Source organism: Vicia villosa, linkage group LG3, assembly GCF_029867415.1.
Source record: "Vicia villosa cultivar HV-30 ecotype Madison, WI linkage group LG3, Vvil1.0, whole genome shotgun sequence".
Classification (NCBI taxonomy): Eukaryota; Viridiplantae; Streptophyta; class Magnoliopsida; order Fabales; family Fabaceae; genus Vicia; species Vicia villosa.
Genome location: NC_081182.1, coordinates 54324089 through 54350889, shown reverse-complemented (window position 1 = coordinate 54350889; position 26801 = coordinate 54324089). Strand labels below are relative to the sequence as shown.

At 33.4% G+C, this 26801-nt stretch overlaps 3 protein-coding genes and 1 long non-coding RNA gene across 4 annotated transcripts; 2 read left to right on the top strand and 2 right to left on the bottom strand.

Annotated features, from left to right (window-relative positions):
* Positions 1 to 3197: 3197 nt before the first annotated feature.
* On the bottom strand, positions 3198 to 6583 carry LOC131661470 (ras-related protein Rab11A-like). Its single transcript, XM_058931022.1, has 2 exons — positions 6275 to 6583; positions 3198 to 3724 (listed from the first exon to the last, which is right to left on the bottom strand). The coding sequence occupies exons 1-2, from the start codon at positions 6505 to 6507 to the stop codon at positions 3283 to 3285; spliced, it is 675 nt and encodes a 224-aa protein (XP_058787005.1). The 5' UTR covers positions 6508 to 6583; the 3' UTR covers positions 3198 to 3282.
* A 6785-nt stretch (positions 6584 to 13368) lies between these two features.
* On the bottom strand, positions 13369 to 15838 carry LOC131661471 (uncharacterized). Its single transcript, XR_009301186.1, has 4 exons — positions 15423 to 15838; positions 15179 to 15234; positions 14630 to 15008; positions 13369 to 14160 (listed from the first exon to the last, which is right to left on the bottom strand). It is a non-coding gene; the product is annotated as an uncharacterized LOC131661471 (long non-coding RNA).
* Positions 15839 to 16050: 212 nt separating this feature from the next.
* On the top strand, positions 16051 to 17518 carry LOC131655760 (uncharacterized). Its single transcript, XM_058925567.1, has 3 exons — positions 16051 to 16731; positions 16797 to 16907; positions 17059 to 17518. Exons 1-3 carry the CDS (start codon positions 16207 to 16209, stop codon positions 17203 to 17205), a joined length of 783 nt encoding a protein of 260 aa, XP_058781550.1. The 5' UTR covers positions 16051 to 16206; the 3' UTR covers positions 17206 to 17518.
* Positions 17519 to 20820: 3302 nt separating this feature from the next.
* Positions 20821 to 26334, top strand: LOC131661469 (uncharacterized). The gene is made up of 14 exons (XM_058931021.1): positions 20821 to 21137; positions 21223 to 21283; positions 21706 to 21848; positions 22668 to 22769; positions 23752 to 23802; positions 23886 to 23977; positions 24070 to 24151; positions 24241 to 24333; positions 24454 to 24518; positions 24815 to 24827; positions 24910 to 24990; positions 25278 to 25386; positions 25462 to 25594; positions 26061 to 26334. The coding sequence occupies exons 1-13, from the start codon at positions 20946 to 20948 to the stop codon at positions 25560 to 25562; spliced, it is 1185 nt and encodes a 394-aa protein (XP_058787004.1). The 5' UTR covers positions 20821 to 20945; the 3' UTR covers positions 25563 to 25594; positions 26061 to 26334.
* The last annotated feature ends 467 nt before the right edge of the window (positions 26335 to 26801 follow it).

Below are 26801 nucleotides of genomic sequence, written 5' to 3'. Positions count from 1 at the left end.
TCATCGGCACGAGTAGCAACAAAAGTTAAATGGGCTATGTAATTATCCCTCATAAATGAAATTTATGCATGTGTTCCTCGTGTACTATCAATCTCGTATAGGGCCTCGCTCAGATCAACTCCTAAGTGTGTAATCACTAGTTCTAGGACATCGGGTCTTTGAATGGGGTGTGATCCAACATTGTTTGTGATAGGAAGATGCATGCTACACAATACATCATTAAGAGTGATACTCGTCTCATTGATGGGAATATGAAATGATGAAGTCAGTGTCTGACATAACCCAAAGAAGGCTTAAAGAAGTCCATGATCAATGTAACCAAATTCAGTCCTACAAATTTCCTTCAGTTAGGATGGTACTAATACTTGTTGAATTTGAGTAGAGTCCACTTATGTTGATGTCATATATATACGGTACTTTGAGGACTTTGAGCAGATCCATGAGTACAATTAGAGGGATGCTTGTTTGGTATACTTGTATTCTAAGTTATCTGAAGGATGTATGTGGAAGACGAAGCATATGGAAGGAAGTATCACACTTTTGACGGTAACATTTCTTGGTCTTCTATTGCTTGTGTGTCATTTTCTTAATTATTGCAACACCTTACTAACTAATGATGTGTGTTTCCAGGGATGGATCCTGCAGCATTTTCCACACATCTCTGGTTGGCCACTTGAGCCAACTTATACCGAGGATACGCCGCGTGCTTTTGCTTTCGCCCTGCTCAAAGGGAACCAGGCGATAGAGTCGTTCAGGGTATATATTGATTGCTTGGTCTTTAAGGATATACATTTCCACTGTTACATCGATCACTATGAGACGATTCCTTTTAATGACATTGACTTATACTTGGGGTGGTTGGCTTGAAGGTCGCGTTTGACGTCTCCTCATCTTCCTGAGCGCGTCATGCGTCAGTTCGGCTACATGCAGTTCATTCCTTAAGACCCTTCTGTGTTTGCTCCTCTCACTGTGAAACGTAAGGATATGAATGTTATGTTTGATTATTATGTTAATCATCTGGTACCAGATGAGACACGAAATACCATAGCACTGAACAACTAGAGCTACGTAGATGGTTATATCTAATTTTTCTTCCGGGTGTCACATCCTTATATGGTACACGATGCTCCAAGAGATCCACTTAGGCCAGCTCATCAGGAGATATTAGAGAAGGAACTGGCTAGGGAAGACCATGTTGTTAATGTCTTGTCTAAGTGTCATCGTATTATGAAGATTGGGCAGGCGAATATTGATGGAAGACTCTTTCCGGATGGCTCTAAGGCGGTGGGTGTTGCAGATGCCATGCTTGGGAGGCTTTGCAGTACAGGAGACAACGCAGAAACGTGGGGAGACGAGGGCGAGGCCGACTCATAGTCCGTCATACGCAGTAGATTATTGTATTTGCACTCTAGATATATTTTGGATTGTATTTTGTTTATCAACTTCGGTGTAACTTTTGAATGTGACTTGTGTAATCTTGACTTATAACTTTATATATGTCATTATATTCATATCGTTATTATAGTCGAATCTTAGAATATGTTCTAACATTATTTGATTGGAGAATCGTTCGTAAATTAATGTGTCTTCGGAACAATCTGACATTAAACAATAAAAGAGCGTTCGGAGATACATGTTCAAAAACTCAGAGACTTTTTAAAAATTATATAAAGTGTTTTTTAGGTATATAGGATGCTTTAAAAAAATCCTCCATAATAATAGGCTTAATTTGAAAAAGGCCAATAATGTTATAACTAAGGCTATGCTGACCATTTTCAAGTAATCAAGATATCTTTTAATTCAACAAAAAGTCTAATACAATAATAAAACATGAGTGAATAACTAATTTAAGAATCCACATGTTTGAAGAGATGTATCACACTACTCTTCTAAAAAGTGACGATGTTGCTCCTAAGGTGCTAGTTGCTCCTTTTGTCGTGCATCCCTCATTCCCTCATTCACTTAGCTAACTAAATCACCTCGTTTCAACACAAAATAGTCCTACCGTTGCACCCTCTACTTCGCACCATTAAATTTTTTTAAGAAAGCATAAATTAAAAATATTAATAAAAAGCACATCCAAAAACTCAAAGGGAAGTAATCCAATAAAACAACAAATTAATGAACTAGATCACTAGTAAAGGTGTAATCCGATGAAGATCAAAATAACAAACCGAATCAACTAAAAATATGCAATCTGATAAAGAAAAAACTGACAACATAGTGAATTATTAAATTTGAAGTAATCCACTGAATGCCAAAATAAAATAAATAAAAGTGAAGAGAAAATACCAAATCAAGTCAATGTTTTCCAAGCGCTCCGATATGTATCTAGAAGTGATTTTTTCTTTTCTTTTACTTCTCACCAAATCAATTGAAAAAAAAAAAAAATTGCCTATCATTGTTCTAGTAAGCAAATTGGTCAACTCATGTTCCGTTAAACAAATTGGTCAACTTGAATAAATGTTGGTCAACTTTAATTACGCTAAGCAAATTGGTCAATTTGAGTAAAATGAAGGGGTGAAGAGATAAATGTTACCGTATGTGGGATATGTTTTTTCATCACATGTAACAAAGGAAAATGATTTTTAATTTTTAAGAAATCTATAACTAACTTCAATTCGGGCTTGAGCATTAGCTAAACGAGGCGAATATCATTTCAAAATTTAAAATCTTAGAAACACAATGTTTAATCTTATCCCGAGGTCAAGTATAATTTCCATTTTCCACACTTTCCACAATGTTAGTATTCTTCTTCAGGTTGATACAGGGTTTATCAATTTATTACTATATAACGTACAAACACACATGTATTACTAACAAAACATGATGGAAGAATAGCTGATTAACATTATTGCAGCTGTCAGGTTTTACATTGTGCAATACCCGTACCAAGTTTTCATAACATTGCTGATGATTTGAATCTGGAACTTCAATGAACTATATCTGCGTGTTCAAGCATGCAATATAGATAGGGGAACTGCCACAGCAGTAACTAACCTATATATTAGGCAAATTGATTCTCTAGCTTTCTATATTAGGCTATTTGGTATAACAATATTTTACAATCCAGCCAGGCCATCTACTAAACTACTAGGGATTGTAACAAGCAGTTTGTAATTTACTTCCAAACTGCAGGTCTTAAATCAACAACTCAGGCAAAATAAATTTTGAATGATGTAAATTTACACGGGAAATGCGCCAAAACATTAAAAATTGGAGTTAGGAACATAGAGCCAGGAAAATCTAGTTAATCAAAACAAATTATAAATGAACTCAGAATTACTGACAACACATGCTACTCTTAGAAGGGATTACTTGTGCAGGACCAGGAATAATAATCTTCTTGCCAGACAGAGTTGCTGAGTTGCCATTTCCCTGATTCTCATCAGCAGCCAGGTTCTTCTTATTGACAATGTTAAATATTTCTGTCAAAACAGTCATAAAGGCTGTCTCAACGTTAATTGCTTCCAGTGCAGAGGTCTCTAAGAAAAATAAACCTTCTTTCTCAGCGAACTCTTTTGCATCCTCTGTTGGTACTGCGCGCTGGTCCTCAAGATCACTTTTGTTTCCTATAAGAATGATGACTATATTCTTATCAGCATGGTTGCGGAGCTCTTCTAACCATCTAGGTATGTGATCAAAGCTCGGACGTTTGGTAATGTCATAGACCAACATTGCCCCAACAGCACCCCTGTAGTATGCACTTGTTACTGCTCTATACCTGTAGAACATGCCATTTATACATATCAGGAAAATTGTTATCAATATTCAATGTACTTGAAATTTAACTATTGATTGAGTTGAGATGAAGTTTTAAATAAGTCCTAGAAAAAATATTATCAAACTCTGCAGATTAAAAGAACATGGGCAATGACTTTGATTAACAACAGAACAAAATGAGTCAAAATTTGAGTTTTGGAAATATAGAGGGATAGGTTTTCATTTCAAAGAGAGTAGTAATTTTCAAATTAAACGTGCAGCAATATACAAAGCCTTCCTGCAAGGGCAGACTAGATAGAACTCCTACAGAATTGGCAGATGTAGATTATAAAGATGTGGGAAGAGAATAGTAGGGAATTCAGTTTTGTGGATAGTTGGGTTTTTGAAGGAAAGGCAAGACTCTCTTAGAGACATTCATTTTACAAACTGTTTTCTTCCTCCAATCTCACTGACTCAGAGTTGCTGAGATGAGTTATATTAATGAAGCACTCTGTTTTCTCTTCTCCTATTCTTCTTTTTAAGCAACGTGCCTTTTTGGTTCCCTCTTCTCCCAACACCCAGATCCAGTTCCTATGAATATCTTCCTAGCAACACCGCACTTTACAACACAGTTTTTTACAATTTGTCTATTTTTAAAAGTCAACACACTTTAAAGCTAAATAATTTATGAGACAAATGTGTTGCCTAATAAAAAATAGACCAATTATAAAGCAAGTGTGTTGGTGGCACTTTTCATGCAATGGATGTATCTTATTAGATTTGGGATGCAGCACAGACATCAGTAATTATTTCATTTTACAATTTAGGACATTTGAAATCAGTCAGCACATGTCATTTGTTAAGTCAATCTATGTCAACAGTGTTAAAAGTCAGGATATATGTGTCTGACATGGACCCGTATTAATGATAGACGACGAAGAGTAAGTCGTGTTTTGACTTAAAATTTGATGATTTTATCATAAGTCTATAGGATGCATTACTAAGGATGCTATTAATCTATTAAGTTATTGTAGATGACTTACAGTAATTATGATAATATCAAACCCTTATTAGCTTTCTAATATTAAAGTTCAAAAAGATTATTTAGTCACTACTGAAATTCTAATATGCTGATAAAAGGGCATGCAAACTGCAATAAGGCACAACATATATCAAAAACCTACTTGTGATAATTCCATTGTAAGTTCCATATATCTGCTAAGTAGATTTCTAATTCACGTGCTACACTAATTTTAGTAACCTCTAATTCATTTTCTTACTTAGTCACACTCACACCTGCTCAAACTTATCCTGAAGAAAACATACGTAAAAACAAGAAGCACAGAGACTAGTAATAGACATGATACTTAAGATTTAGCTCTGACCTTGTGTAGCTGACATCAGTCAAACTTATTCAAGGATGCCTCAAATGCATTCATATTAAAGCATATATTTTTAAACATTTGAAACAATATACTCAAATTCAAAACAATAGAGTTGAACTTAATTTGACTATTTAAAACTGATAACTCAAATTTACAGAGGACAGAAAACTGAATCTATACAGCATTAAACAGACTTCACCGACGCATGCCATTATCAGCACACAGTAGATCAAACTCGGCAAGTAAATCTAAGATCCAACTCAAAGCTAAAATGACAAAAAAATCCTTCGCCGCTATAAGATCGCAGACAAAGAAAGATAAACAGTAAACTACTGCAATGAACAGAAACGAAAGCAAATCCAATTCAAAAACATAAACCAACATCAAAGCGTGCAAATATGATAAGCAGTGAAAACTGAAGAAGAAATAAGATCTATAAACAATAATTATAAAGCTAAGTTTATAGTGCTGAAACTCTTTGTTTTATCCCTCTAAACAATATGTGTGTTGACTAATAAAAAACTGACTCGTGTGGTGGACAGCAGTCAAACTAATTCAAACTTCAAAGATGCATCAAATGCATTCACATTAAAACAAAAAAAGTTTTACATCGGTCAAACTATGCATAAACAATAAGCGCCCGGAAATGTGACTTGTGTAGTTGACATCAGTCAAACTAATTCAAAGATATTCACATTAAACCCTAAAAATAGTTGTTGCATCAGTCAAACAACGGAAACAAGAAGCGCCGGCAATGTGACTCGTGTGGTTGACATCGGTCAAACGCGTTCACATTAAACCCTAAAAAAAGTTTCTACATGCAAAAATCAAACTCAAAAGTTCGGAACAATAAAATTGAACATCATTTAAACATTCATAACTGATAAATAAAGTTACACAGAACACAAACTGGATCTCAACAACACTGAACCATGAAAATCACACACTATAAATCATCTCAACAACAAAAAAATCCAAGATCCAACTCAAATAACAAAAAAAAAAATACCGCAACGAACAGAAACGAAAGCAAGTTCAAATCAAACTAACAGCAAAGCATGCAAATAAGATAAACAACGCAAATCAAAGAATAAACAAGATCCACAAACAAGTATTCATTTCAAGAAACAAAAACGAAAAACCGAATCAAAACGAATAGAAAGAAGAGCTCGGTGGAAGAAGATAACCGTTCTTGACCAGCAGTATCCCAGATCTGAGCCTTAATACTCTTATGCTGAATAACCAAAGTGCGAGTCTGAAATTCAACACCGATAGTCGCTTTAGAGTCCAAGCTGAAATCGTTTCTGGCAAACCGAGCTAGTATTTGAGATTTTCCGACGGCTGAATCGCCGATTAGAACGACCTTGAAGACGTAGTCTATCTTCTGGTTCGCGTCACCGTACCCTGTTGCACTCGCCATTTTTGAAAGACTGGTTCTTTGTTTTTCTTTCTCTCGCTTTTTGGATTTGAAATGTAGCACGCGATTGATTAATTGATTAGCTTTAATTAGCGGGTTTTAATTTAGTTTAAATATAGGGTGGTGTTAATGTCAAAAAAGTTTCTGACAGGTTGCGAGGGATTATTGGTCGGTGGGGTCCAGACGTTGAAAGGTGAAACTAGAAAGGTGTAGTAATAATTTAAATGTATGTTGTATTTGGTTTTGAAGAAATAGTAAAAGGAAAAAAAGATGAAAGAAAGGAAAATAGAAGGAAAGAAAGAAATGAAAGTGAAGTATTTTGTAGTTGTTTATTTTGAGCGAAATTGAATAGAAAATGAAAAGAAAGAAATATATGTAACTAAAATAACTAAAATAACTATTTTTAATTAAATAAAACACTTAAATAATTTTAACTTTTTTTACTTTTGTTATGTAATATTTATTTTAATACTTTATATAAATACATATTATATGCAAGTAAAACTAACTACTTAATAGCATTTTAAAAAATATATCTACAAAACATTGTATCTATTTAATAATTACATCAAATTATAAATGCTTACTTATTAAATAATTTTAGACCCAAATTACTAACAACTTATTTTCTATCTTTTAATTTAATATGATGTTTTTATAATTATTTAAAAGATCTCGGAATGTTATGTGATAGACTTAAAGCCTAATTACTAAGAAAATAATATATAATCTTTTTCTTAAAAACTACATTCAAAAGAATAAATATATCAATTTCTACGAAAATGCTTAATCGCTCCATTTTCTTTCCAAAATTGAGAAGAATGTTTTTGAAAGAGGACCTCACCATAAACTTGCTTTCCTTCTCTTTTGAAAGAGCACCAAAAGAGGGAAGACATAACTCCGTATAAATTTTCTCTAGTTTTTCTCCATCCTACCATCTTTTTATAAACTATTTCTCAATATACCATTCTTTCTCCACATTTTTCTAACCTACCATGTTTTCAAAAAAAAAAAATTATAAGGGAAGGTCAGCCCAATGCTTTGGCGGACCTATTTTATTTTTAATTTTTTTGTTTAATACCTGCGGAATTTCCTGCGGATTTTACCTGTAGATTTTCCTTCGAAATTTCATGCAAAAATGTATTCTTATAGAATTACCTGCGGATTTTGCAAAAAATATAATTTTTCTAATTGAGTTTTAAAAATATTCGTATGTAAATTTGCAGGAAATTCCACAGAAAATTTTTCTGTAGAAAAATCTGCAGAAAAATAAAGTGTAATAAAAAGATATAAAATAGGTGGGTCCACCTTTATAATATTATTTTTTTTATTTGAAAAGATGGTATTTTGGTATGAGAAAAGGGGTGATGCACTGACAGTGTAAAATATTTTTACACTGTCAACCAATCACCACCCATGTATCCAATTAAATCATTTTTTTATTTAAAAAAAACTTAATGACATGGCACATTTATGATTTTCTATTGGATGACAGTGTAAAACTATTTTACACTGTCAGTGCACTACCTTTTAACTCTTTTGGTATTTATGGGGAAATGAATGGTAGTTTGGTATTTAAATTTAAAAAAATGGTATATTTGAGAAAGCTCCAAATTTTCTCTCCCTCATCTATCTTTCTTCTCACTTATTTTATTGATACCAAACATAGTGTTAGTGTCACATTTTGTATAGTCCAAAATATAAATGTGTTTTGTGTTCTGAATAACACAATTGCCTTTGGAAATACAAGTTTTATTTTAAATAATGTTTTAATTTGACATTTCAGATTAAGACATTACAAACTCTAGAGCTTCTCATATTATTCTTCATATGTAAAATAAATATTTGAGCAACTAAAATTTATGTGAGTTTGTAATTCTTGTTGTTTAGGTTAATTACATATGTTGCATGCACGTTTATTCAAAATTATTTATCTCCTTTTTGAAATAAAGCATATTAATTTGTTGAGTCCTTCTCTTACTTTTTTTTAGTCGTAGATACTCTTACTATATAGTTTTAGTTTTAGTTGATGCTTTTAATAAATACATTTGGATTTATTTTTTAAAATAAAATTATGATGTTATATTTGTCTAAGTAGAAGGCCCCGCGTCATCCTACGATCAATCAATTTGGCGACCATTTATTTAGTTATAAAGTTTGTCGCCGCCACACTACCATAACTAATTTGGTTCCTTCGTAATTTCAATTTTGTTAGAAAGTGGTAGGCATTGAGATAAGCATGTAGGGTACGCAGGGGTCTTGTGATGAATTCGGGGTAAATTATTGTGACTGGTAAAAAAAGATTCGTGGTTGGGTGTTTGGTAGTTGTATTATTGTTGGGTAGCTTGTGTGAATGAGTGTTGGTTATAGTGGGTGGTGAATGGTGTTTGTAGTTGTGTGTATGATGTAGATGGGATAAATTTTGGATTTTGTTCTTGGATGTTGTAGGGGGTTGTGTTAAAGATGGGTTTTGTTGATGATATTGTTGGTTTGGGGTATAAGGGGGTGTGTTGGGATGAAAGGTTGTTGGGTGTTAAAGTCATGTTGTTAGGTGTTAAGGTTATGTTGTTAGGTGTTAAGAATATGTTGTTGAGTGTAAGTGCTTGTTGATGGTCGGGTGTGTTGGAAGTTTGAAGGTGTTAAGGTTATGTCGTTAAGTGTTAAGGTTATGTTGTTTAGCGGAAGCATACAAAATACAATGCCTCTTGTAAACAATGATCCTTCAACCAAGGTGAGCGTTTTGTATCAGTGAAATTCTTTCTGAATACAAATTCACTCTATCACACAAAAAACATGAATTGTAAGGAATAAAGTAATTGAACAAGTATACAGTAGTTGGGAGAATTCTTACAATGAACTTCCACATTACTTGTTAGCACTTAAGAAATTTGTTCTCGGTACAGTGGTAGAAATGCAAACACTACCCATATATACAGATGACGACACTATTATTGATGGGAAACAAATATTCCACCGGCTTTCGGCATCTAAACATGCATTAAAGGTTTTGCATACTACAAATATATACTTCAAATTGATGGAGTCTGGTTATACGGTAAGTAGAAGGGGGCTACTCATAGCGGTAACACAAGATGACAACAATAATATTTTCCCAGTTGTGTTTGCCCTTGTGGAAGGTGAGACGACTCATGTGTTAGGGAGTTTGGGAGAGTCGGAAGCACCAATGGGACTAAAGTCCCAGGACCACAAGAGAGGCAGACACGACATCTCAACCCAAAACCTTAAGGTGATAGGTAACTGGGTCATCTATCTTATAAATCCAATATTCCACCCATTCATAAGCAATGTGGAACTCTAATCACTGACTTTTGCACCCAACATTCCCCCCAAAGTGTGAGTTCCCCACATCCTATAACAAGACTATACATAGGATCCAAATCCCGCATCCTTATAAAGCCGAACCACGACTCTGATACCACTGTTGGAGAGTCCGGGTGAGTCAGAAGCACCAACGGTGTCTACCTCTCTTGTGGTCCTAGAGCATTAGTCCTATTGGTGCTTCCGACTCTCCCAGACTCCCGAACAATCGTATCAGAGCCTTGGTGTGGTGGGGTATAAATTTTAGTATGCTATGTGGTTGCAATTTTGTCTAATCTTCCACATTAAAAAAGAAATTTTATACTCTGTGTTGGTTGGGAAAATTTTGGTTTGCTGCAAGAAATGTTTTTGTTGCAATGTCAAGTTTTTCAAGTGTAGTGAAGATTGACTTAGAGAAATTTAAGGAAGAATTATTTTTGCCTTGTGGAAAGTTCAAGTCAAATATGTGTTAACACAATCAATATTACACAAGTTGCAAGATTATGTTGGTGGTCGAAGAGCTTCCTGCTAACAAGGAAGTTGTACCAAAAGATTTCAACCTAGTTTTTGACATGTGAAATTCTGGGAGTGGTTTAGCTTTAAGTGATATTTGTTCTTCATGATAAAGTATATGATTGTCTGTGATGACAATGTAAAATTATTGAAGTGGTTTATCTTCAAGTGAAATATATTCTTCATGAGAGAGTATGATAGTTTTTAAAACTATGATTGTCGGTGAAGACAATGTGAAAATTCTTGAAGTGATGTAGCTTCAAGTGACTATACTCTTTATAGTGGAGTATGATTGGTAGTGAAGACAATGAAATTTAATGTAATATTTCCAATCAAAGTAGAGATTGTTGCGTTGAAGAAGTCCCATATTGCTTAGTTTTGTGAAGGAAGAGGGAGTCTAAGTATATATATACTATTCAAGTTTTTTCTTATAAGATGTACCAGTCAAAAGCACTTTAAGATTATATTTGACTTTCTTTGTTATTTTATGCTCTTGTATTAGAGTGTTGTGAGATGTAGTTAAATATTTTTTGGAGGGTACGGGTGTATTGGGGCCTTGGGGTAGTTGAGGGTAGTCTATGTGTTGTAACAATTTTCACATAGGGTTATTCTCTGGTTGTCATTTGACAACGGTCGTGGTTTTTTCTCCAGTTTTGGAGTTTCCACGTTAATTTCTTGTGTTGTTATTTTATTTTACTCCCTATGTTTGTTATTTTCCCAACATGATGGTTAGGGGTTCTTTCTACAGAACTTGAAAAGGCACGTTGCTTCTCAACCTGACCTATGTTTGATTTCAAACAGGCTTACATCAATTAAAAGTGCATACAATAATCCATATAATGGTTGGCATAATCCACCATTTATGCATGTCTACTGTATCAGACACATTGCGCAAAAATTCATGAGAGAAATCAAGGGCAGAAACCTCTGAAGAAAAGTTATTGACATGGGTAAGTTTTTGTATGCTAACATTATATCTTAGTCAATAACATATTATTACATTAATCCATTTTTTTATTAAATATAGGATATGCTTTAAACCGACCAACATTTTACCATCACCAAAATGAAATTGGCTTGGCTAATGGTGATGCTTTAAAGTGGTTAGACAATATTCTAATACAAAAACAGACGAGGGCATTTGACGAGGTCGGCATTGGGGTCATATGACAACGAACCTCGTCGAGTCAATGAACCCAGTCTTAAAAGGCACTCATAATCCATCTATTTCAGCATTGGGAAGTGCAACATATAATATGATGTGATCACTATTTAAAGAAAAGAGTTCACAATGGAGTACAGTGTTGAAATCTGGGCAAACTTTTACAAAAAATTACATGAAGATGATGAAAGAAAAAACAACAAAATCCAACACACATGAGGTATCAATATTTGACTACGAGCATAACACTTTTAGTGTGAAGGAGACGATGGACCACAATGAGGGGACACCTATGGCACGTTACAAGGTCAACCTATTAAATGGTTGGTGCAACGGCGAATATTTTCAAGCATATTGTATTCCTTGTTCACATGTTATTGTTGCATGTTCCACGGTGCGCCAAGATGCCTATGCTCTTTTGTCAAACGTTTACAAGGTCGTAAATCTATTTGGGATTTACAACACAAGCTTTCCAGTGCTACCATACGATGAATATTTGCCATAATCCAATAATACGATGGAATAAGAAAGACCACCCAGTGAGCACACAAATTAGAACAGAAATGGGCGCGAGTGATAAGTTGAAGAGAAAATGTGGATTATGTCATCTTCCTGATCACAACTGACCCCGGTGTCCCATTGCTAGAAGTAGTAATAATGAAGTTTTTATTTTATTGTTAAGTATAAATGTCAGATTACCATCAAGCTTTTCATTTCTTTGAAACATTTCTAGTTAGTTATTTTTCTCGTCAATAAATGTCATTTTTATAAACACAAAGATCTTTTGCATTTGATATAAATAACAAGAATTTAGATAACACAAAATGAACAACAACAAGTCTAAAAAAATAACACATACAACATATAGCAAAACAAATAAAAAATACTTAACCACAACATTCTAATTGATTATAACAATCAAACTAATATCATTTGGTCCAAACATCATTTACCTAACATCCTTATCATTTCTAACTCGCACTCACCCACACTGGGCATCATATCTTTCAATACTTCTAATTTTTGTGCCATCGTGTATCTCTCCGTCTAAACAACGAATCAAGTTCATTTGTAGTTGCTCCAAACTTTGGATGTTCCAAAAAAACATCTCCATTAGAGGATCGTCTCTCAAATAAATCGCATTCCCTTTGCGGCGGTGAATCATGTTAGAACGAGTGAAGAAAAAATATTAGAAGAAATTGAGAAGAGATGTGAAAAAATGGATCACATTCATACCTCTATTTGTATCAGATTCATCACGTGAGAGTGAGTATATTATTATTCCAATGTTAATTACCACAACTAATATGTATATATGTTAATAATTTTTTTGTTTGTTTAAGCATTGTGAACAATAAAATAAATGGAAAAGAAATTAATCAAGTGAAGATCAATACTGACAAAAAGATTGGAATTGTCCCGTTGAAACAAAACAATTGGTATGGATATATAGATTAAAATTAATTTTTTCAAAATTAATAACTGCCTTAAAAAAAATTAATCACCGTTTATGATACGAATACAAATGATAAAAATAAAAAATATGCGTTCTTGTTTTTGCCCGTAATAACATTTTAATATTGATTTTTTTTACAATTGAAATTTAAAAGATGAGATTTAATAAAAAGGTAAGTATTTTTATATGATATAAATTATATATCCTAATATTATTTTTATTGATTGATTCTAAGATTATAATTTAGTAAAATCAAGTAAATAAAGAGATTATGAAACGCTATTTATCAATCTGACATATAAACAAATTCACATATCTTACTATAACTAACTGCAAGAAAGTAATATAAAATTGGTAGATAAATGAAATGAGGGTAGAAAATTAAGTTTGATATCAATTTCATTAAATGCTTGATATTTGACCACTTAAAACATGATGACACTCCATTGCACATTTCCTTGCATAAAGATTTCTTCACATTTATCCGTTTATGTTCTCAAAAAATTCAATGTAATTCAATGGTTGAAAAATACACTTTATTATTATATTCTTACACCAGACCAACGCATCTAAATAATTAACGACATATTTATATTCTTCCCAAAAAATATTAATAAACCCTATTTATATTTTAATGTATTTAGTTGATAATTTTTATTAATTAATTAATTAATTTGTGAAAATATATTTTTCATGTTTAATTTCTTCAAACCCAAGTTATATGGTTTCAGCTCCTATAGGTTCAGAGACTAGATTCATCCATCACATGAAGTATTGTGCATCAGTTCCATTAATTTCATTAGATAAGATGATTGATTTATTTATTTATGATGACAAAGGCACACACCTTACATTCGTCTTCCAAAAGCCATTCATGAGATATAAATGTTGCTGCATTTTGTTACTAATAACAAAAAGCCAGTTTCACACAACACAAACTGTATAACAAAAACTACAAAAAAATTAATATAAACTTAGAAACAGTCCTACATAAATATACTTTATACCACCTCTACAACATAATTAAGTCCTTCATATTCAAAAGCTTCTTGGCTTTTATTCAACAATACTCTCTTAAAAGTTATTTATTTGCCAACAAGTTCTTCATATGGGAATATGGGTAACTTTTTGTAAAGATCAAAACACAATTGCGCATACATAATGTTGGTTCAAGCACTACCTTTTTATATATGAGTGAAATAACTCCCTGCAATTGCAATGAAAAAACTTTATCAAATATTAGTGAAATAACTCCATGAAATTACAAATAAAAATAGTTTAGAACACAACTAATAGGTCATATTCCTGCAAGTATTCTTCCCTGAAGTCCAGCAGCTAAACCCATTTTGGGCATTAAGTGCAATCCTTTTGATGTGCCTATAGCTAAAAGGGTTCCATATTCTTTATCATGGAAATTTAATGTGCATACGCTGAATGCAACCTTATTATCCTGAAGTTCGAAAAGACAAGTTGTATTTCTTGTTCTTGGATCAAGAACACTAAATTCTTAAAATTCTACAAAACCAGTAATTATTTACTACCTTTCTAATATCACACCAAAAATATTCCAGCAGACTCATAAAACTTCAAATAGGCCCTATTAACTTCGTGAATTAAACTAAAATTGCAAGCCAAATTGAAAAACTTTCAAATATGCGACTTTTAGGTACACTTACAAAATCACTGCAGACACAAAATAAGTTGGTGTTATTGTTGTTGTTAACGTTGCCGAAATTGTCGCTGCCACTCGCTACTATATGCATCCATCAGACCAACTGTTAGCCAGCAGCCAGTGTTGTTATTGTCGCTGCCGAAGTTATCGCTTCCATCACTTGAACCTCCGGCGATTTCATTGAATAGAAAACTGGACACTACAGTGTGAAAAATTAAAATGCCACAGAAAATAATGGAGAGTATTAAGTCCTACATAATAAAAAAGATTAATCATAACAATAATGTGCTTTTGATGTTACTCCCAACTATATGAAGATTATTTCTCAACTTCTAGTTGGAATTCTCTCCAAATTTCGTAACAACAAATGACTCTTGAATAACCTAAAAATAAAACCATAAATCATTAAAATCAAACACATAGAGTCCAATCTAAAAGAAGCAAGAATGAAAAGTAGAGTTGCAGCAAACTTCATAAAAGAACATTATCGTTCATTAGTTTTACTACATTCACATTTAGAACAGAAAATCAATCTAAAAACATAAATTCTCACATAGGATAGCTTGATGAAGCAGATCCACTTGTTTCTTCTCTTAAACATCATTTCTTCTGCGTTATCACAAAACAAAACCAATAAATCAAAAATAAAACAGCATATTCCATCATATTCTCTAAAACCCTAACTATACGAAACTTCATACCAAATGTCCAAAACCCTTACGAAAAATGACTCAAACACCAACGTCTGAAGATGAAACCCTAAAATTGAAGTTAAAACCCAAAAACAACAAACATACCTCTTTGTCGTGCATAATCATCTTGAAGTGCTCTTTGGTCTTCGATAAAACTGTCTATGTGTGATGGATTTTGATAGCAATTTTCTAGAGTTTCTTGGTTTCATTGATGTCCTTCAATTTCTCAAAAGGTCTAGCCATAGTGAAGTTAAAAGCAGAATATTTTTGGAAGAGAAGTTTGTTGTGGGATGGAAAAGTCAAGCAGTTATGGAGAGAAACTGAGATCTATAAAACAAGTTGAGAGAGATGATAGGATTGTGTGGGAAGGAACAGAAAATTGGAAATGACAAGAGAGGGTGACGTGTAAAATCGTTCATGTCTGCAGAAAAGCAGACTTTTGGCAAAAAAAAAAATTAGGGTTTTAAAAAATATTGGGGAAGAGAAGAAAAATGGTAGCAGTAACAATACCTATTTGGATGCAATTTGTCTTGAAGAGATGAAAAGTGACATGCGAAAAAGAAAATAGTATTTTACAAGGGAATTGAATTTTATTTAATATTTGATTGGAAGAAATTAGTAAAAAACATTATTTATCTCTAAAATATTAATTTAGACTTAGATAAAGAAAATTATTACTAGTTAATCGGCATTGTTGAAAACAGGTCAACAAGGCATTGATTGAATATAAGTTCCTATTTAGTTTATTATTCATCCTATTTTTCATCGCCATTGCTTCTTCGAGCTACCTAACCCAACAAGCAACTAATCTATCCTTTTGTACCAAATCTACAAATAAACCTACCAAAATGCACTCTCACTTTCCACAACTAACTTAAACTCCAACACAATGACGCTTCTCCTCCCACAATCTCTCTTCTTCACCGCACCCACCATTGCTCCCGTCACATATTTTCAAACTCCGATCCGACTTCAGACCTTCGGCTCCTTCACGATCCGATGCACCAACCAGTTTCATCTCCAACTCCGCCAACCCGAATGCGACATCCAGAAACGCGTAGTCAGCAGTGATCTCAACTTCGACTCTATCCTTTCAGCGGTGGAGCTTTCCTGCCTGGTTTCGTCAGCGATTTTTTCTGCTGCTCTGACGGTAAATGGATCGAAGAATTGGTTGATGATGGTGAGTGGTAACAGAGTTAATGCTGTGTGGGGGGTTTTGATATTGGTAGGTGGTGTTGCGGCTGGGGTGTTGCTTCGGAGGCGGCAATGGAAGAGTATGGAAGGTGGATTGATGGAGAGGGTTGAGAAATTGGAGGATGATTTGAGGAAGACGGTGAGAGTTATTAGGATATTGTCGAGGCATGTTGAGAAATTGGGGAAAAGGCTTTGGGTTCCTAAGGAACCCATCACTCAGGTATTAATACTCTAAAATCTTTTTGGTAAATAAGTATTTGTATTAACATAATGGATTTCTTGAAGTCTGCAGATCTAGCACAGAAGAACTCTGAGGCCACAAGAGCTATAGCGGTAAAATATGAAATTTTGGAGAAAGAGATTCATGAAATTCAAAAAGTTTTACTAGCGTTACAGGTAGTTATTTATCCCTCCACAAAATGATATTTAGCCTCTGCATAGATGACAGTGTTTAAAACTGAATGGAATACAATCATATGTTATTGCTATTTAGACTTCAAAGCTATGCCTATACGTTCTTGCTGACTTGATCCTTACATTCATGTAGGAACAACAACAAAAACAATTTGATCTGATTCTCTCGCTTAAGCCGTGGGAAAGCAAACGCAAAACTCCCAAAGAGGAAGATATATTACAAACTACTAACTCAGCTGAGGATGAGGTGATAAAGCATGTGGAAGATCACCAAATCTGAATTAAGAGAAGATAGTTTAAGAAATTTTGAAGGGACAGGTCTTGGTATTCTTTATGTATACATTGAATTGTTGATTACTCGTTTATAGGTTAGGAGACAGTACACTATCGGAAACAATTAGCCAGGATAGTTTCAATTGGCTCTTTTTATTACTTGGGCATGTACTTTTTATTCATGTTTTGTATATTTCATCCTCAAAATTCATAATGCTCATGTTGTGGCTGACTCCGTTAATGTCACCCGCCATTGCACTATTTGTAATCCTGTTTATGTATGTATAACATCTTATTCAACTAACCTTCTACTTCATTCATTCTTGTTTTGAGGTACTTTAACCACATTTATTTTTCTTCACAAAACTTTACTTTAAAAAATGTTCAAGAAATTATTTTACATACATAATTTTATTCTGTTATTTTACTAAATTAATTTTTACTAAAAATATTGGCATCCAACCAAAACTCATGCCTAAAATATTTTTTGTGTGTTTGGCTTAGCGGTGGCTTTTTCTAAAATTACGGTGCATTTCCGCGTTTACCACGAAGCTACCTTTTGTAGCTTTTAAAAACCACGTTGAAAAGGCTCTGAGACGCACGTTTGGTGGCTGAAAAGTCGCTTTTTCTAAAATTACGGTGCATTTCTGCATTTGCCACGAAGCTACCTTTTGTAGCTTTTAAAAACCACGTTGAAAAGGCTCTGAGACACGTTTGGTGGCTGAAAAGCCAAACCAAACAGGCCATTTATGTTTTTCTTAATAGGATATATACGCCGAAAGTCGTGTTTTCTGTAATCATAATTTAAAATTTAATTGTCCATTTGGTTGATAGGATAAAAGACAATAAAAAATATATCTCATATTATGTTTTAATTCAATAGTTGATATAATATCTTCAAAAATTTAATTTATTATGTTTTTTTAGTTTTTTTTAATAAACATCATGTATTAAGAAAATACAAAAGAAAATTTACAAAATAGGAAATGAGACAAGATCAAAACCTCAACTAAGGGTTTGTTTGGAAGTTAGTTTTTGGAGAAAAAAGTTTTGGAGGGTTGCACTTATATCTTTAAAAGTATGTGATATTTTTAAAAAGTTTAAAAAATATTACTACCTCTGTCTCTTTTTATAAGAGACATGTTATTTTTTATATTCATTGAATAACCAAAGTATTTGGTTGGTTTATAGACTAGATACATTGATTATTCAATGAACTTAAAAAATGAGTTGTCTTTTATAAAAAGGAATGGAGGTAGTATACTACAATAACATATAAAATCATATTGTTTTTTAATTTTTAAAGAAATATCAACCACATTTTAAGATATAGATGTAACCCTCCAAAATATTCCCCTCCAAAACACTCCAAAAATCAACTTTCAAACAGCCCCTAAGAGAATCAAAAGAAACAACATCAACACAATTGAGAAAAAGAAAATTTAGGTAAGCTTAATTTATTTCTAGCTAAATGGTGCATAATGATGATGGGGTGACCCAACCAAGTGACATCATTGAGTCACAATCTAATGAAGGCAATATTGTTAACACAATGTTTTCCTTCTCTATGAATGTGTCTCATGATACATGTCATGTCCTTAACTAGAGCCTAACAATCATGTCATCTGTTGTGAATTCCCAAGAGATTATACTTTGTGTTTTGTTTGCTAAGGTAGCAATCATGAAATTCTTTTCAATTCAAATGAACCTTCAACGCCTTTGGGGTGCACGCTCTATTGCAAAAATGACCACAAGCTTAACATAGAGAAAGTTTTATTGTTCTTCTATTATAATTTTGACAAATATTATATAATTGTTTAGTACAATCACAATTCAAATGATGCTGAAAATATAAAATCTTTGATCCGTAACCTCGTTGACTTATATACAATATCTAACACTGAATCCTTCGCACAATATCTAACACTGAATCCTTGCGAAGTCTTTACTCGAAATGAACTTAAATTTTCAAACTCCAAGAATTTGACTCTAAGTCTTTGTTGTGCAACGATCATTACTCAATCCTATTGATATCTTAAGAAGGACTTCCACTTTGGCTGTAACCTACCACACAACTTCACCAAAGTAATTCTAGAGGGAATAACCTCCTTTTTTTCCAGCTGGATTTGTCAACCCCATCCACAATCACACACAATGTGTAAACCCTTGAAAATCTCAAGAAATCTTTAAAGATTACCTTAATCACAATAATAGTCCTTCTCACAAATCTCACACCCTACCATAAGAGCTAGATCCAAACAAAAATAGATGAAGAAAGAGGTTGAAGATGAAGAATTTTGTTTGCAAAATTTAAAACAAGATTCAAAACTCTTTTGAAAGTTGAAAGAATAAGTGTGTTATGAATTTCTAAGTCAATAGTGGATGTGTATGTTTTTCAACATTGTGAATGAGTTTTAAGAAAATGAGTTTTATATGTGTTTGAGATCTAACACAAAAATAAGAGAAAAAAGTTATTTGATTCGAGTTATAAGAAAGGAGTGTGAGACGAATCAACAAATCAAGTTATTTGTGTCAATACCAAGAAATAAGAAAAATTAACTTTGTGATTCGAGTTTTGCTTTCTGTGATTCAAGTTATGTGATTCGAGTCATGAAAGCCTCTGATTCAAATCACATTTACATAACCAAATTCCAAAAGAGACAAACTATGTCTGGTTCGAATTAGATAATATGTGATTCAAATCAAACCTCTATGATTCGAGTCATGGATGTCGTGATTCGAATCATGACAATATAATTTTTGAACATTTGGTAACTGTGATTCGAGTCATGCAAGTGTGTTATTCGAATCACACTTCTAGGTTTTAATTTTTTTGCAAAATGTGAAGTGTTTTGAGAGTCCGACCTTGTCATGACTTGAACCATTCTCAATTTATTTCTTGATTCACAATCTCTACAAATTGGTTAGAAACATATTGCTCGGATAATAACCAAACACTTTGATTTATGTATGCTTAAAAATGAATTAAAAATTCAATCCTAAAATACACATTCATGTGAAGAGACTCAATAGTAAAAGAAACAAAATCAAAAACAAAAAGACAAGCAATCAAAACATAAATTCATAGGAGACAGAAACAATGCAATATAAAACTCATTTATATAAAATCTTTAAAGAGAAAAGTTACTAGAATAAAAAATAGATTTTAGAAAAATTATTAAAATTAAAATTTCATTTTAAAATTAAAAATGTTTTTTAACAATTTTCTTTTAATCTTAAATAAACACTAATAAAAGTGATTTTTTTTAATCAATAAAAACTTGATTAATTAAAAAAAGGCAAAAAGAAACAATGCAATATAAAACTCATTTATATAAAATCTTTAAAGAGAAAAGTTACTAGAATAAAAAATAGATTTTAGAAAAATTATTAAAATTAAAATTTCATTTTAAAATTAAAAATGTTTTTTTAACAATTTTCTTTTAATCTTAAATAAACACTAATAAAAGTGATTTTTTTTAATCAATAAAAACTTGATTAATTAAAAAAAGGCAAAAAGCAATCCAAGAGATCCTGCCACAAATACAAATCAAAAACTCCATTGAGGCTTCAAGTTAGAATCCCATTTAAAATTGATCCCTTAAATTAATGTCACAATATCGAATACAGATACTAAGATATAAAAAAAAAACCACAAAACAAAACACTTATCTAGGTAGCATCATCCTTGTGTCATTTTTTTCATACAATTGGTTCAAGAAAAATCACTAAGGGTAAAAAACGAAAATGGAAGAGCTACGGAAACTGGAGAAAGTACAGAGGATGGTTGAATTCATGGACTCGCGTGGCGTTTCAGTATCAAACTCCGATCACCACTGTAATCGCTTCCTGGCTAATTTCATGCTCTTTTTGTTAGAACCATGCGGAGAACTCGCCATCGACGACAAGTGCTGCTTGATTTCTGAGCTTATACCTAGGGTTAGTAACTTCTCCACGCCCTCACTGTATTTTCATCCTGTTTTTGTTATAGCGTTTGAAAATCGATTAGAGGTTTTGTTTACAGCTTTCATCTCCGTTTGTGGAGGATGCGTATCAACTCATTGTCACACAACAAGAGAACAGTGGTAATTTCATCTGTACTTGTGAATGTCATTAATATTCTGTAACTACTCATTTCAAGATTTTCATTGTTTTGCTTGTGCTCAAAAGATGAAATTGAAAAATATGCAAGTAGGATTGTAGGGAAGGGACTAATAGTTATAAGCACTTAAGGTAACAATTAGAATGGTTTAAATATATATTTGGATGTTAAAATGGATGTGGTGTTTGGAAATCATAGAAACTGAAAGGAATGGAACGGAAGGAAGAGAACGATTAGCTATTGGTTTTCCTTCCCTACGGTAGTATGTATTCCTTCCACTCAATACCAACACCTGGCATGTATAGTTAGCTATTCCTGATTTAAAACTATTCCTAGTTTTCATTCTTATGTTTTGTTGCTTGTTTCAAATTTTAAGAATTTTCTTGAATTTTTCACTGTCCATAGGTTTTGAACCAATTCTTGTTGGAAGTTCACTGCGAAGTTGCAGTCAGATGAAAGAAAACAATTTGTTGCAAAATTGTAATAAAAACATAGCCATGATCGGGCTGGATTCCATGCAAAAGGCAAATTCTACCCTTGAAGATTTTGTAAGTATATATTCCAAGAGTAATTTTTTTGATATGCTCATGGTATACTGCTATGATACTCATTAGTATTTTTTTTATCTGAATACTTATATTTTTTTTTTAATCTTGCAACTCGTTAATCATTTAAAATGGTGGAAACTAGACTTAGGTAGTTTGAACATGTAGCAAGAAGACCTGTAGACTATGTCAGAGATAGAGAAAGACCTAGAAAATTATTAAAAGATCTTGAGATTAATGAGTTGGATAGAACCATGCTTTTTGATAGAACATTATGGCATAGTTTGGTTCATCTAACTGATCTCTACAAAGTGGGATAGTGCTGGGTTGTTATTGTTGCTCCTTAATCATTTTACTCGGTGATTAATTTGGAAAATATGCTAGTAGTAGTAGTAGTTGCACTGTGGCAGCCCAACAATGGTTGGTCGCAGTGGATGTTGGCTATGATCCCAATCAAATTTTACTTGCAAATGTAGAGGTTAGAATCCTAGAGTCGTCCCTATAGAGGAGGGGGACTTACTTGACCACTTTCAACCCAATAGTTACTACCGCAACTATGATTGTGAGGGTGATTGGTCAACGGTTAAAGAAAAATGCAAAAGAAAGAACGCAGCGTGGAAATCTTCAAACTCATAAACAAACTTGATTGGTATCCTAAGAAGCCTTATTTTTCATATTTATTAATGGATGAATACAGTGCGACTTGTTTGCTTCGTTCTACAGAAATTTACAACTAGAGTAGTTTGGTAGAAGGCTTGATACAATTGCCTAGTTACGCAAAACTTGCTTTGTGATTCCAATGTTGATGTGAACTTTTTCCAGTGCAGATCATATTTTATGTTTCATGGATTGGATGTAAGCAGGCCGCAATCAGTCTTCAAATACTTACCTATTCTTTCATTCACTGAGAGCTATATTTACCAGGTACATAGATTGGTGTTTTTATTCAGCAACCCTTTTACTCATTTAAGTCAAGTATTTATGTTAAAAGTGTTGGGCTCCTAAAATGATTCTACTGTATATGTGCCTAGAAGGAAAAGATTGATAGAGTATCTCAAGCTAGATGAAATGGAAGACAAGGCAAGCTTTGAAACTAATTGGCCTTTTTAAAGATGCACTTAATAAGTTAATATGACATCATTTATAAGGACTATCATTGTTTTAGCAATTGAAATGATGGATATGCAGTGCTAACATGCTAATAGTCAAGGCATATCTTTGAATAGAAAAGTAGTAACGGTAACTGTCTTAAGCTTTGCCAGTCTAAGGACTATCATTCTAACGGCTAAAATAACACTACTTGTCATCCCCAAATAGTTTTGTGCAATGTGCATGCATCATGCACCCCGTCTCAAATGTGTTTTCCGGGGCTTGATGTTTACCCTAGGTGGTGGTAGTGGTGATGGAGCACTGACCACACTTTACTCACACATTATTTTACCGTAAAACTCATTTCAGAGAAGTCGAAGGCTAAGTAACTCTCCATGGGACATTAGAACTAATAAACGCAAAGACTCTCACGCACTCACACACCTCATATTTTAAAGTGAAAGCCATTACAATTCCTAGACATCACTACTATTTACAGCCTTGCAATGACTGTCTTTCCTTCAAGACACTCAAATTTCTATGCACTTGCTTCAGTAATTCAGACTGTGATTACTTGGCCTTACAGTTTGTTGAGGCCAGATTCTTGACTAAATGATGCATCTAGGTGATAGAAGAGGGTGACGTGGGCCATTTTTCCGCTCAAAAGCATATCTTTTAAAATAAAAAATGGTTCATAGTTTTAGTGTTACTGCTCTACAATTCCTGAAATATGTTTTTACAGTAAGTTTAAAATATGCTTTTATAAAATATGCAAAAGCTCTTATTTCTGCTAAAATTTGTGGCTGTTATGATGCAGCTGGATAAAATGAATGAGAATTTGCTGCAAACACCAAAAAGGAAATATGAGGTGATTGATTGCATTTACAGTGGCAATTTAAATCTTCATTTTTCAAGTAATAAGTTTCAACATGATTTTTAATATGCATGTAGGAAGCATCTCAAGATTTGGTTTCTTGCTTCTCGACTGACCCATTTGGACCACTTGTGACTATTTTTGAGCAAAGGGGTCTTTTGACTGAAAGGTATTAATCTGAACTCATTGCCATACTTTTCTTTGGAGTAAGTAAGATTGAGCTTAATTTGGTTCTTTGTTCTTTTTTATTATTGAGCTTAGAATATCTGAAGAGCTCAAACAAGGGGAAGAGTACTGGGCTCTTGAAAGAAAGCTCTGTCATGCACTGATTAACGAAGAAGAGGTATATTCACGTACTTTTTTCGTTCTCTTCAGAGAATCTATATACAGACTACAGAGTGCTTTAAATCTAATAATTAGTTTGCTACTCAGATTCTTATTGATGATGTGATGAAGGCTATTCATTTAAAGTCGTTTGATTATCGAGTGCTTAATCTTCTTCTCTATCAACTGCAAGGAGCTAAGGTACAACAGATATTATGCAAAAAAATGCTGCCAACATAAATTTCTGCATAATGCGACATACAAAGTATCATCTAAATATTGTCATTAGGATAATTATTTTTTTGCAAATCTGTTTTGAAGGCTGAGGAGTTGCATATGGAGTTTCTTTCAATTTCAGAGTTCTTAGTGGAAGTTTCTGATGATCTGTAAGTACTATTTTGTTTCAGTTGGTGCTGAATACCATGGTATCTCAAACATTAATTCATACCCGGGTATGAATTAATGTTTGAGATCACCCTTTTTGTATGTAGTTGTTAGACATCATTTCTTTGTCTGGTAAAACAAAACTCTTACTTAATTTTTCTGTCGCTACTTCACTGTTCAGTGTTCACGTGTCATTTCTGTGATTAAACAAACACATACAGATTTCAGTATTACTGTAGCATGTTTCAATTTTGTAAATTTTATTCAACATAATTGTTTGGTTGTGAAAATTTTGCAGGTACGACTATGAGGTGAGTTCAATAATTGAAGTTTTGTAACCACCAGCAGTCAAAATGTTGTCTGAATCTTATTTGACTAAAAGCTGCCATGCAGGATGATGTTTTAGAAAATAATTTCAATGTTTTGCGCATGTTTATCAGAATATATGGAGCTTCAACTGCCCCTGCTATGTTGGTATGTCAAACTGGTTACAAGTGGTGCATCTAATTTACACGCGTGCTTATAGAATATCCCGCACTCTTTAAATCTGTTGGTTAGCTTGTATCTTTCTGGTAAAAATTTCAAATGTATCAAGTGAACCATGGTTATTTTTATTAGTGGGAGATCAATATCCACCTTTTGTTAAAATTGCCGAGTGAAAGTGATTTTATTATATTAGGCGATTTTCCAGCACTTTTACTATATCAGGTGATTTTCCATGGTAGTTCCCATTATTAAATGGGCCAAATTTTCAATTACAGGCGAGGTGCATTACTGAGGCTGAGAGCAAGTACACCAGTTTACTGGAATTACTGGATCCGAAGCTCTCTCTGAGCTATCAGAAAAGATGTGCAGAAGCCACTAAAGAAGGTAATTTGCTTGATCCAGTCAAGGCCTTCCAGTAGTATGATTAGACCCTAAACTTTACTCAACCAAATTCTGCAGGTGGGAAGGTATCAGGCAACCCTCTTGGTACGTGGTGTATTCCAACCGTGATTCAAGATGAGGAATTGTATAGATCAAACTTGAAATCAGATACTTCATAAGTATAAACTTGTTCCGTGTCAGAGACTCACAGGTAATCATACCAATTCTAGTGTTTTCATTTCAAGCGTCTTGGTCATGCCAATGATAGAGAGCTAGAGTTGAATTCGAAAAAAAAAAAGGGTCTTGCTTACTTGTGTCCTAAGGGCACAAGTTAAAAAATTCAAAAGTAGTGTTTTATAATTGAAAAAAAGAAAACAATATTTTGACTTTTAAAAGTTGAATGCGCAGTTTTTAAGACAATTTCTATATTGAGTTGATTAACATGTGCCTTTAGAAAACAAGTTAACATTCTCAAAAAATATATTAATCGTGAAATGGCCTATGAAAGCATGAAAGTCAAAATTTTTTGATTCAATTATGATTGTTCATGGCATATTTTTATACCAAGTATTTATTTTTGCTGGTACAATTTTCTACAAATCAAAGTACTAATCTGAATAATGTAGTCTGTATCAAGCTGAACCCTAAATATAAGCATGAATGCCCCTTGGAAACAGATCAGTTGGAACCTAATGGAGGAACGAGTTGCTTAGGAATTTCCTGTAGAGGAACAAGATGTATTGACATAGTATGTAGCTGAAGAACTCTTGCAAAATGGGCTGCAACGCTGTATAAATTTCAAGCACCATATCCGCTCAACTTCAAAACATACATTGCTGGCAGATTGCATTATTATTAGGCGTTGAGACGATGATTTTCCCAGAGCATTTGTGTTCTCTAGCTTTGTATTTTAATTATGAAATGAAAGTACTGATGGGGTTGGTTGTTTTATTTATCTTTGTAGGGGTATCTCTTTGTTAATCCAAGTTGTTTTAGCATAAAAATATTGGAAGAGTAAAGTAAGCAATAAGAATGATTTCCAATTTTGGTTCCAATCTTTCATAAGATAGCCCTAAACCAAAATCTGCCATTGCTCTGCTCCCATGTAACCATGATCAACGTGTGTTAAGAGTCCCACATCGGACAATATATGGCCTAAACATGTCCTTATAAGTGGGGACAATCCTCACCCTACAAGCCGGTTTTGCAGGGATGAGTTAGGCCCAACCACACTTCTTAACATGGTATCAAGAGCCTCGTTTAAGATCCGGTGGGCCACCTTCTATGGTTTCCGCTATCGGGCCACCCACCGTTCATTTCCACGCTCCAGTTGTCTAGTCCTGGGCGTGAGGGGGTGTGTTAAGAGTCCCACATCGGATAATATATGGCCTAAACATGTCCTTATAAGTGGGGGCAAT